We start from the raw sequence: 12,753 nt of genomic DNA, 5'->3' as shown, positions 1-12,753 counted from the left end.
TTGCACTCTGAGAGCCTACAGAGCACTCAGTTCTGAGACATTGGTGACAGAATTTCATGCCATAGACAAGAGTCAGGCTGAGATTTTTTTTTCAATGTATTTTTCTTTCCCTTTTCTAGTATGTGAAGTTCAGGCTAATTTCACTGCCCAAATTAAGTCTTAATTTACTTGTATAAACATTCATTAATCTGAGATGGTAATGGGGAACCAAATCTACCAATCAGCCCCAACTCTACCAACAGCAGGATTTTAGTTTTAGTGATGTGGTAAGCTGGCAGCAATATCATACACAAAATGTAACAGGATAAATGGCATCAACTTCCAAAAGGGCTGCTGTAAGTGTTTGAAACTTTGCACTCTCTCTGAACCCTTTAACATCAACATGCTCAGCCCAGGAGAGCACTCTGCATTATTGACAATATCCAGAAAAATAGCTCATGTGTTACAGTTTACTTTGATATTCCTTTGTAAGAAAGGGCTGCAGAGTAATTCCTACTGAATTCTGTGTTCCTGCAAACTGAAATAATTATTTGTGCATAACCTGTACTGCTTAGAGAGGCTTATGGCACTGAGTTTTATTGCCTTCCTTTCTCTGAACACCAACACTGGAATTTCTTAGATGTATCTTGTGTTCTTTGGAATGAGAGAATTTACATAGGGTAACATTTTTTGCCACGTTCTTCTAAGTTATTCTAGTAGCTAAAACAAGCATAATCCTGCTTTGAAAACTGTTTTTTCAGCTTTTAGAACTCACTATACCTTGCTGAAAGGTAGCAATTTTGTCTCAATTTAAAGGGAAGGAAAATGACTGACGAGCAGGGCAGTGATACAGCACAAGGCTCCTGAGTCCTACCATGTGTACTGTAGCACCTTCTGTAAAAAACAATCTAGTAAAAATAAGTTAAGATACAAATTTGGATAAAGAAATTCACCGAGTATCTACTTCAGCATAAAAAGTACATCTTGAAATCACTCTGAAAAAAAACAAAACTCCAAACCAAGCAATACCCCCCAAACCAAATGGGAAAAAATTGCCCTCAGAGCCTTTAGACTGTATTTAGAATAAAGTTTTTGTTTGATTTAGTTTGAACATGTCCAAAATATCTTCTCTGAGAAAAAAAATCAGGTGTGATTACAGCTGAGAAGAAATTGTGGTGATCTTTGGCTGTGCCAGGGGCCACTGTGTGGCCTTGTGCCAGGGTGCTGTGACAGGGGTTCCCTTCCATCCTGCTTTTGCTGCTGCCCCTTTGCAGTTACAAACAGGAGACACAAAGTGAGGGAAAATTACAAAACAAGTTTATTAAAGTCTAACATAAAACACTTCAGGCTAAATATGTACAACTCCCTCCCTTCCCAGGGGATTATAAAATTGAGAGTTGAGGTATATACAAATAACAGAGGAAAAATTGTATATACATAACAGATACTTTAAAAATAATTTAACCAAAAAAATCAGTTATTAGTCCTTATCTGAACTTAACTCTGCAAGGCTTATTGATAGCCTCTCCGGGATCACAGCCCTGAAATCCTTCATGTGGGATTTGTCCACACCTGAAAACTGTTGTGTAACTCATGGTTTCAGAAAGGTTGTCATGCTCTGTGCCTACTTGCAAGCACAGATTTGGAAGTAAGTGTCATACAAGGAGCTATTATCACATCAGTATCTCTGAGCAGCCAATTCAGAGATTTCTCAATGCGGATAAAACCTATTCAGGCAAAACTTGCACCAACTTCAGTGTAAAACTGACTGAACCAAGTGTGACAAATCATGTCATTTTCTCTGAATTACCATTAACAGAATGATTAAAATTCCCTCTTTCCTTTGCAGATAGTCTCAAGAAGGAGATGTCTGCCTAAGAAGATTCCATGCTTTCCCATATTAATCCCTTACAGAAATCACCAATACTGTTATAAACCTTTTACCTCCAAAATGAACCCAGAATCCTTAAGCCTAGGACTGAGATGTGCAGCTGATTTCCATGCATCTGTTGGCAAAAGGTACAGTCCAGACCTACAGCTCTCAGCCTGAACACACCTACAAATGTATTTATATATTTATATACTTCAAATCTATATTCTAGTTAAGTGAATACAGTTCATAGAGCTCATACCTCAGCAGCTGAGGTATCTTCAGGAAAGATGAGGATAAAAGTCAAGACTCTCAGATGGGGGACTCAAGAGTGCAGGTCACTAAATTATTGCTCCAAGACAAAACTACAAGCCTGTGTTTTCTATTAAGAAAGGTTAAAATTGTTGTCTTGTAAAAAATAATGATTATCTTCTTGTCTATAAAGAAAACTAAATGGCTAATAAAGCAAGTGTTACTGTTATAAGTATCTAAACAAATCCTGTATAAATCTAAGCACTGTATTTTTTTAAAAAGTCTGAAATCTAAGAATACAGTAATAAGCTATAACTTTAGAAATATAAAAACAGTCCAAACAAACATTGTCATGGAATGCATTTTCTATGTAGGAATGTAATTATTCTTTAGGGTTTTTTTTTTCCAGAGATAGTTCTCTCTCATGGTCATTTATCCTGGACATGTTTATCTTCAGCTACTTTTCCTCAGGCAACAGCAGCATATCATGAGTTTATCTTCCAAAGCTGTTTAAATATGAAAGTTATCACTTGTCTGGTGGGTTTTTTCTCAATTATTCATGACTAAACCGATGTCTATCCCAAGAATTCTGCTCTGTTGTCAGAGAAAGGAAAGAGGAAGCTTAGGACAAGATACACAGAGTTAACTTTTTTACACAGAGTAAAGACCCCAATCTTTATGGTTCTTCAGCCTCAAATGGAAAGGCTAAGAAATCCCTCAGGGGCTGAACCAACAACAGGAGCTAAAGGAGAAAAGAGAGGAGGAAAAGGGGAAATGCAAAACAAACAAGAAAAAAATAGAGAACTTCATTCTTTGTCCTTTGCCAAGGACATCAGCTGTTCCTAAATTTTGTGGGACAGATAAGCAAAGAAAATGAAGGTCAGTCAGGTCTGGCAGCAATGATCTGCAGTGGACAGAGTTGGAGATTCCTGCATTAAGGATGTTTCTGGTGAACATGGCTGTTCTCCTGCTGCCCATGGTAACCTTATCAGCAAATTTACCATATATTAAAGCATAAAATATGATCATGCAGCAGGTTTTAAATGTGCCATAGACTAAGATGACCAACACAAAGAAGCAAAAGGTCTAATTATTTTACAAGTACAAACAAACAGGAAAAGAAAAATAAATCTCTAGTCATGCTCAGGAGTCAAGGGATCATTTGCAGAATATTTAAATGAAACCCTCCAAGAAATTTTTCACAAATCTGTTTAATTAAGGTGCAGATTAATTATTACTCCATGTAGAACAGAATCAGTTAAGAGGTATCTGCTATGCTCTTTTATTTATCAGTGTCTGGACACAAGGCATCAGTGGAAATAAACACTAGCACCAAGTAAATAACCAACAAATTAGAGCTTGAAATGCATTTTTGGTGCAGTATGGTGACTGTTTCATTACTATTGGATGATTATTTAAGTAATGCTTACACTGCTAATGGCACAGACTGGCAAAATGGAGTATAAAAGTACTCCTGGTGTCACCTAGCCTTTATGACCCTGCCAAGACACTAAAAACGTTGCTTTTTTAACATGTCTCTCACTAGTAATAATGCATAACTTTACACAGGCCTTGCTAGGTACCAGTTTTGTGCAGTTACTGTGGACAAGTGACACGAGAGGTAAAGCAATACATAAAGACCTCAATTAAAACAAATCAGTCATACTCTAACCCAGCCTTGCCTGGAAGAATATCCATCTGCTTTGTTGCATTACTCTTTAATGCCCCTCATGTAGTGTTCACTTATTATTTTCACAGTGAAGGGCAAGATTTATTTCTTATTTTGTACCTCCTGTCTAGCACAAGAAGCAGCACTACTGTAAAAAAAGAGGATTATGAAGCCCTGATTCAAGCCTCACAATTAAGTTACTGCATCTTTGCATCTCATTTACAACATGCATGTCCAGCTCTCCTTTTGCTGCTGTTTGTGCCAAAACTGGGTGTTTTAGGGATGTGAAAAGTAAATCTGGGACAAGAGACAACAGTGCTGGATTCACTTAAAAAGACCAAACAAACAAATAGTGACTTGTTGGAAAGAAGATCCAATAGTATCTATGCCATTAGGACCCTCTGACTTGACACACAACAGGAAAACATTAACCCTCCTTTACTTGTCTTGTCAGGAAAATACACCCAAACCTTCCTTTCTCTCTAGTCAGGCTTGACCTGAAGTTGGCTACTTCTGGCAGGCACAGCAAGGCTTTGCAAGCACCTCATGCCCTGCCTTCATCCTGCACCCATCCAGCACCCTGGAGTGCAGGAATGTTGATACATCCAACAAGCCTGTTAATACATCCAAATTAGGATTTTCCCTTCCACCTCTGGGTTAACTATCAAATATGGCTTAAAATATCTGCTCTCAAATGACACTGTGACACATAAAACCAGCAAGGACATGGGAGGAGATCTCCAAAATACCGTAACACAGGTAACAGAGAATTCTTAAGGCAGGTGTTGCTGAAAAGGAATTGTCTCCTGGAAATCAGTGTTAATTACAAATAGAAATCTGATTGTAGATTAGCACAATTCAGCACTGCATGATGGAAATGCCTTACAAGTGTCTTTACACAGAGGAAAATAAAAAGAACAAGTCCAATTCAGAGAGTGTGACTGCTTGTTTGATCATGTTCATCTTACCAAATGTCTACAAGTTCACTACCAAACTACCTTGATGGCTCTGCACTGCTCTGTCAGTATAACTGCTGCAAGAAAATGAACTGAGGTTCTGAATATCCAGTCACAGCAGATCTCAGTAATGTTTCTGAGGAAGGAGACTGACTGCCCGACACGGGAAGCAGCATCTGATGGTCTTCAGTCCCAATGGGAAGAGGAAGTGCTAAAGACATCTCAGAGGGTTTCACATCTATGGACTCCGATAAAGGACTTTTCTGGCTCTGAATGGATTCTTGTTCATTGAAAGAGTTATCAAGTGCATTGGAATCAGGGGGAGTTTCAGGTCCTGAAGGAAAGAGAGAAAGAAAAGAAATAAATGTTCAAAAGCTCCTCTGCAAATTCCCTCTCAAAAGACTGTCAAAGCCAACACCTGGTGTGTCACAGGCTGCCTGGGCAGCTGGGATCTTGGTGGCTTCTGTGTGCCACAAAGCCAGAACGAGCTGTAAGCACTGGGAATCACATCTGCTGCTGCTTGTAGTGTGACAACCAGAAGGATGATGCATTTCAACCTGGTCTCTACTTGGGATGGCACAGAACAAAACAAATCCTTAACATCACAGTGAACAAAGGCCCTTTGGAAAAAATGTTAACGATGAAGGTTTCCTTGAGATTTTCCACCCCAGAAAATGTCAGATCCAGAGTCACATCCAAGCATCCTCTTTTAACTGAGACAGCACTGTACAATGTATCATTTATCCACAAACTTCCTGGGGAGAAAACATTTGTTAACTCCACTCCAGCCAGACATATTACAAATTTTATCCAGTCACTTGAGAAATTACTTTCCATTCTTAACTGAAATCCTTGCTAACGGGTTCCTTGCTGCCTTCCCATTTGATGCAGCCCCCCATGCTGCTGGATAGCTCTGATTGAGCCACACTGGGTATCTGACCAAAATTTGGTATCCTCTGTCAAAGCATGCTCCAAATCCTGTTACATAAGAGCTGAGGCACTCTTGTCTCCTTCTGTCTTTCCATGAGTGCTGTTCTGCCCTGGCAACTCTGCCAGCTCACACCCTCCAGCACTGCCAGGCCCTCTCCATGCTCACTGCTGCTCCCACCTCACCCTTGCTTCCACTGGCTTCCTGCTGCACTGGTGCCTTCCCAAATTCAGGGCTCTCTCTGCATATGGCTCTTGTTTTCTCACCCTCTTCCTCCCAACCTAGACATACACAGGCACCTATTACACCCTTTTCCATATGACAGAGACAAAGGATTTATGGTCAGTACACAAGGATGGACAGATGATGAGGTGTCTGGAGCCAGTGCTGAACAGATTTAGAGCAGGTTTAGAGCAGACTCTTTTGGCTCTGAAAACAACTATTATCCAAAATTCTTTCATTTCCTAATTTTAGGCCTGAATGAGCAAAGAGATTTATTCAGCATCGAAAGCAAAACAGTTGATGTAGTTTCCTAACTTTTCCTTGCACAAAGAACGTACCTGTGTGAACTTTCATTTTGTGCTTCTTAAGGTTTTTTATATCTGTGTAAGAATTCCCACACATTTCACAGATAAATGGTCTTTCACCTGAAAAAAAATTGGTTTGGCAGTTAGAATAATCTGGAAATTGAACTAAAACACAGTCAGAGATGTAGGATAATGGATTCCAGGTTTCTATTGTAAAATACAACTTTAACTCTGTTGTTTTGTCTATGTTCAGAATAAAATTGTTTCCTGAATAATAGATTAAAACAGAGCAAAACACCTTAAATGTCAGAAGTGAAGCCTTGATCATACATAACACCTATGCTGTGGCACAGACACTACTCTGAAAAGGCAATTAAAACAATTAATGACTATTTTCTTTATACTAAGTTAACCCAGAGATGCATAAATTAAGAAACTCTGCTGCTCTGGAGTACAGCCCAATATGGTATATTTTAAAGGCAAAAGGGTAAAAGTAGAGCATAATTTATAGTGCAGGAAGCAGCTTGTCTGCAAACTGACCTGTATGGGACCGAAAATGCTTATTGAGCTCTCCAGAGGAAATAAAACTCTTCTCACAAATGCCACAGATATATGGCTTCTCTCCTGCAGGAAACACAAGGAGTTTGTTATTCCAATATATAAACCAGAATGCACATAAAGAACAAATCAAAATGAAATGGAAGTCACTTCCAGTGGGACAAAGAGCTCCTTAAACTGGAATCGAAAGGGAAAAAACATGAGAAAGGAGCTGGATGACAACTCCCAACCGACAGATTTCCAGGTCATTAACCATCTCCAACCCCTCTGCAGGATCCAGTCCTCCCTCCCCAAGCCTTGAGGCACTGCAGCTCTCCATTCCCTCACCTGTGTGTTTTCGGGAGTGGGTGATGAGGGAACTGGAGACAGCAAAGGCTTTCCCACAGCTGTCACAGACGTAGGGCTTCTCCCCAGTGTGGCGCCGCACGTGGTAGGTGAGCGTGCTGGCCTGGGCGAAGCGCTGCCCGCACCGGTCACACACATAGGGCTTCTCACCACTGTGCTTCCTGCAACGACACAGCCAGCTCCAGCTGGGAGGGGAGCAGCACCACGGCTGAGGGACCTTCCTCAGTTACTGCTTTATCCCCAGAGCTCCTGCTAATGTTCTGCTGCGCTGGGAGCAGCACATCCCTGACTTCCATGGCAGCTGAACTGAACTACAGGCCCTGCATGTGTAACAGGCACCATGGGAACTCAGCATGCTTTGCACTTTAGTGTACTGAAAGATAAGATGATGATTCCTAATGAGTGAGTATCATCGCTGCTCCTGCCAAAAATGCCCAAAGGCCCATGCAGACAGCAGGGCGGACTGTTCTGTCGCTTCCCACCATGGAACTCTCTCCTCTCTGGTGCTACAAGCAGTGTAAAACAAACCCTGCATCACTGCCATGAGGATACCATGGCTGGAACATTCATACAGCACAAATCCCTTCTCCAATTAACAAGTACAACCACGTAGTTATTCAGTTAGGCACTGTGAGAGAAGTCTCGTGAGAAAAGGAGTGGAAATGCCCAAATTACATGAATATACAACTCTTGCTCACACTGGAGTAAACGTTTCTGTTTCATAAACCCAAGGACAAGCATTTTCAGGATCTCACTTGTGCCTACCTGGCATGAATCTTCAGGTTGCTCGAGGTTGCAAACTGCAGGTTGCAGACATCACACTTGTATGGTTTCTCTTCTCCGTGATGCATCCTGCTGTGGAACACCAACTGGCACTTCTGAGCAAAGCCTTTGTCACACAGTTCACACTTGTACGGCTTCTCCCCTGGTGAAAAATAACACCCTTGTGCTCTCTGCATTTACTTAAGAAAGCTTTGCAATCCATGACCCCATCAAAGCTCAGGCGTCTGTTCTAATACTTCTTAGAAATATCATGTTGGGACATCCTGTAATCAGTCCACTGAAATGGAATGTGCTAGAAGCACAGAGGATAACAAGAATACTTTTTAACACATTATATTTGAGGGACATAAAGATAATAATGCTTTTATTAGTGCCACTTTCTCCACATTTTTAGACTTTTTGCTGGTTACGTCTATTCATCATTCTGAACGTTCAGGATGAACCAGTAAATCATCTTCAATGTACAGTCTAGTGCTCCCTAATTTCTCATTAGTGACTGCTGCAGAATGCTACAGGTACTTCTCTGACCACTCTCATTCTCTTAGAGGTGAACAGTCTCCTGTAAGGGCTTGTGCAACTCTGCAGTCCTAGATGGCAGTACAAAGGAGCCTCTCAGTGTTCTTACGGCAGTGCACACTCAAACCACAAACTCAACAACTCATAAGCACACTGTGTACATAAAAACTTCAAAAGTAAAAGTATTAGACATCTAACTTGCCACCTAGCAAACAACACCATGGAATTCTTTACCTACTCATGCGAAAACTCCCAGGACAATACCCTCAGAAATACAAAGTGCAGCTGACATTCCTACCAGCACCATCCCTGAATTCTGCTCACACACTCTACCTTCCATGTGAATCTTTGCTTACACCCTGGCTGACAGTGTTTGAAATCCTCTCCCTTGGTCACAGAAAGAGCAAGGTGATCTCCTGCAGCTGTACCTCAACACCTCCTGCTCTGCCTCTGGACATCCTCACAGCTGCCTGGAAACAGCCCCACTGCTCAGAGGGGAAAGAGCAAAGAAAAGTTTTTTGTGTGATTCACTGTTACTCCACAATTCTGAATGCATCCACAAAAGGGAGAAAACTACATAGAGCAGGTGTGTCTGCACCTCACTGGGCTCAGGACAGCAGCACAGGAAGCAGTGAAGCCAGAGCAGCCTGAAAACAAACTAACTGGGTATCATCTCCATCTCTAGGGAGGAACATACTGAAGGACAAGCACAGTACTTCTCCCCTCCATCTTTCTAGACTCCAGCAATTTGCTTTTCATTATCTTTGTAAGTCAGACATGTTGTCTTAAAATGTTTAAATGTGCATAATTGATTTCTCTTTGGTGCCTCACACAACACAAACTCCTGGAAATGTTACTGACTGCAGAGATCATAACACCATCACACATTTCAGCTGCACATTTTACTACATGAAGTCCCAAACAGTGTAGTAATTCAGCCAACTACCCTAATTTTTTTGAAGACGCTATGGGACAAGTTACCGTCTAAAGATTGCATTTTTTCCCACTTTTGTTCTCAAACATGCATCATGTTTTGAAGTTTAAAAAAAGGCAACAGAAATTCTGGTATCAAGTACAGTGAGCTTTTCGTGCTCTACTGGCAATAGTTTTTGGCACTCCATCACTTTACAGAGCTAAGAACAGACAGCTCTTCTTTCCAGAAATCAAGATGCTCAGACTAATAAAGTCCTCTCTAGCTACTGAGAGCATAAACTATGATTCTGTAACTGAAAAATGCTGAAACATTTCGTGTAACCAGGTGCTATCCCTGAGTACCAGCAGCAAACAAAATCTCAAGATAAGAAGCCAGAAAGCAATCCTGTATTCACAGGCTGTGTTGATTCCAGGTTTCCATGCCCGTGAGACCAATGGCTTACCTGTATGAGTTCTTACATGTGTTTTCAACTGATTGCACTGGGTGAATGCCTTCCCACAGAGCTGACACACGTAGGGTTTCACCCCTTTGTGTATCCTCATGTGCCGACGGAGGCTGCTCGCTTCCGAGAACACTTTCCCACAGGTGTTGCACACTGGCTTGGCTTTGGGGTACTTCTGGTCAAGCTCCTCTCCTGAGCTCTCCAGCTGGTAAGTGCTCTTGTCACTGGCTATGTTGGACATGCAGTGCTCCTTCAGGGCACAGCTCTGCTGGGCCTTTCCACGTTTCTGTTTTGCTGCAAGGCTCTGAGCCAGGATATCCTGCGCTGCCAGGGTTTCGCTTTCCACCACAGCTGCCAGCTGCAGCTCCGAGTTATCACTGCCCTGGGCAGCCTGTTCTGTTATCTGGGTGGCCAACTTATTTGCATCTAAAAACATCTCAATGGATGTGTTCTCGGTCAAGTCGTTCTGGTACTGTAGGGACTTAGTCTCTATGCTTTTGGGGGGGCTGAAATTCTTCCTTCGCTTCTTGGGTTGAGGTGATTTCTTTTCTAACGCCAATTTCTTTGCCTGTGGTTGAACCAACTCTGCAGCAGCAGCAGCATCTGCTTTCTCCCGATTATTGTAATCTCGGAGGGTCAGGAGGCAAGTCTGCTGATTCATTTCAACATTCCCAGTGATACTGGATGTCTCTGTGGAAGAGGGACTAGCAATGAAAGCAAAGTCCTCCATCTTGATCTTGCATTTAGTGACCACTTCTTCCACTTTGAGATAGTCAGCAGCCTGGTGAATCTCTTTAACATTCCAGCTACAAGAGAATGAGACTTGGGTGAAACATTCTGGGCAAAGCCAACATTTTTTCTGTGCCATCTGTATCACACAGAGCTACAGGAAAGTTACACTGTCAGAAAATGTGACTTTGAGAACACGCAGCAAAATCTCATCTCTCAGTGCTGTAGTGCCACAGGGCACTAGGGTGATAATTCCTCCTGAGCTGATGGCACATGTCTACTGCAGAGCCTCAAACTAAGGATTTTATTTCCATCACATGCCTTTCGTGGAATTTTAAATTAAAAGTCCAGTTGTAAGGTGGTGAGGCTAGACACAGGGTTGTTGGTCCAAAAAGCTCAGAAATCACAGCACAAAGGGATAAAACACTGGAGACTCAAATGCATAAATTACAATTCCATAATCCTCCTGGCAAACTCTCAGGTAATTCACAATCAGCACATTCACCTCAGCACTTGTGGCAGATATTAGTCTTGTTTTATAAAATGATTTGCAAACAGTTTTAATTCTATATCAGCTGCACTCAGACATCACTGACACCAAGGAATTAATTTAAACCACTACACTCTGTTTTCCAGTTCCTGCACCACAGGTCTTGATGGTTTAGAAAAAACTGATCTGGAAAAGGTGGCAACATGTGCCATGAATGCATTTATGGATTTACAGCACTTTAAAGAGAGATTCATGGTAAACAGCATCATTCTGACAATCTATGTAATTGAACAGTAGGTGACTTGCCACAATTACTCTCTGTACATGAATACAACTGTTTCATCATCTTGTACTACACAAAGACTGGGTTTAAAGTACCCTCCAGGTGTCACCATCACTGGGGACAACAGACTTTGCAGACAGTTGCAGCAGTCACCTGAAGGGACACAGGACAAGATGACAGGTGCACATGTGCAGACCCACAGGAATCAGCCAAATAGTCCTCCCTGGGTAAGACTGGCACTATCACTTTCCTCTTCCTCCAGAGATCTCATCTGCTCAGAAATTCCAGAAACTCTCCTGCTGCAGTCCCAGGCAGACACCAAGAACTTTGCACACTTCTGCTCATACATCCTCGGCAAAGCATCAATCCCTAAGCTCAGCACATGACTGTGCACTGCTCTACTGCTGCTAATGCTTGTAGCTAGTTTAAAAGAAATAAACACTCTGCATCTGTGTACTTAAATTATTGAGCATGAGTTTTCAGACTTTAGTAGGAACACAGGTTTTTTTAAGCCTTCATTTGACACCAGACATTGAGAAAGGAGTAAAAATCCTGGACCAGGTACTTCTAAGTAGCCACAGTTCCCTCATGAAGGATAATCTCTTTCACTGAGAAAAAAGGACTGCAAAGAATCCTCTCTGGACATGATGCAACACAACAGGCACAGAGTCAATGCAGTAATGGGGGAACCACTTTTTCTGTGACTCCTTTTGGGCACTGTAATATGATTTTAAGTAAAAGAGAAGGCAAATTCTAACAAACAATCTTTTATTCTCACCAACTCCTCAGACTTTAGCCTCCACCTCACACACAGCTTCTGTGTGTGCATAAGCAACTACTGCAATTCACCTTCAAAGGAACACAAAATATCCTACCCTCTCCTGGGAATCATGCAGGACATTTAATCCCTGCCATCCCAAACAAAAAGACCAGGAGACTGAAAGTGAAATACAAGACAACACACCTCTGTTTTGACTCTCAAATGGTGTTTTAAAACAAACAGATGAACTCCAAGTTGCTAATATATATCACATCCACTGCTATTTGTTCCTCCAGCACTTACTGCAAAAGCACAAGAAAATCAGTTCTGCCTTAACACAAAGTTTATCTCCCTATTCCCTTCTCCCACTTTAACAGCTAAGTTACCTGTCAAGGTTTAGGTTTCCCGTATAGATAAATTCCAGGAGCTTCTGGAATCCGTCTGCTTTCACTTGAGACTGATCCAACACAACGTTGTTGTCAGAGGTGTCCCTGTAGAAGGCCCCGAAGTACTCGCTGAAGGAGGCAAGGACGTTCCTGTGTGCCTTGAACTGGAATTCCCCGATGACCACGGTGCAGTCGCAGAGGAATCCTGCTTCCCTCTGCTTGTTCAGCCTCTCCAGCAGGTGCTCACAGTGATGGGAATACTGCATTTTGAGAACGAGCTACAGCCACTTTGGTCTGAGCTGGGAAAGCAAAAAAACCCATTTTACACGCAAGATTACACTTTCTT

General features: G+C 41.9%; 1 protein-coding gene across 2 annotated transcripts; it reads right to left on the bottom strand.

Annotated features, from left to right (window-relative positions):
• Positions 1-4,521: 4,521 nt before the first annotated feature.
• MYNN (myoneurin) lies at positions 4,522-12,673 on the bottom strand. 2 transcript variants are annotated; one of them, XM_009081989.1, is made up of 7 exons: positions 12,408-12,673; positions 9,760-10,565; positions 7,850-8,009; positions 7,067-7,245; positions 6,722-6,805; positions 6,215-6,301; positions 4,522-5,060 (listed from the first exon to the last, which is right to left on the bottom strand). In XM_009081989.1, exons 1-7 carry the CDS (start codon positions 12,671-12,673, stop codon positions 4,792-4,794), a joined length of 1,851 nt encoding a protein of 616 aa, XP_009080237.1. In that variant the 3' UTR covers positions 4,522-4,791. The 2 variants fall into 2 exon arrangements, with proteins under 2 accessions (XP_009080237.1, XP_009080238.1); XM_009081990.1 differs by lacking the exon at positions 6,215-6,301 and having other exon boundaries at positions 4,792-5,060.
• Between the last annotated feature and the right edge of the window lie 80 nt (positions 12,674-12,753).

Source organism: Acanthisitta chloris, unplaced genomic scaffold (assembly GCF_000695815.1).
Source record: "Acanthisitta chloris isolate BGI_N310 unplaced genomic scaffold, ASM69581v1 scaffold11339, whole genome shotgun sequence".
Lineage (NCBI taxonomy): Eukaryota > Metazoa > Chordata > Aves > Passeriformes > Acanthisittidae > Acanthisitta > Acanthisitta chloris.
Note: the sequence above shows the minus strand (reverse complement) of the source record. Positions and strands in the feature narration are given on the sequence as shown.

What these genes read in the sequence shown, in the direction of transcription:
- MYNN (XM_009081989.1), bottom strand. Translation starts at nt 12,673, where the DNA reads ATGCAGTATTCCCATCACTGTGAGCACCTGCTGGAGAGGCTGAACAAG. An exon ending in ACATGTAAGAACTCATACAG is followed by an intron (nt 8,010 to 9,759) that starts GTAAGCCATTGG and finishes ATTTTTCACCAG; the next exon opens with GGGAGAAGCCGTACAAGTGT. An exon ending in GCATTTTCGGTCCCATACAG is followed by an intron (nt 6,302 to 6,721) that starts GTCAGTTTGCAG and finishes ATTTTTTTTCAG; the next exon opens with GTGAAAGACCATTTATCTGT.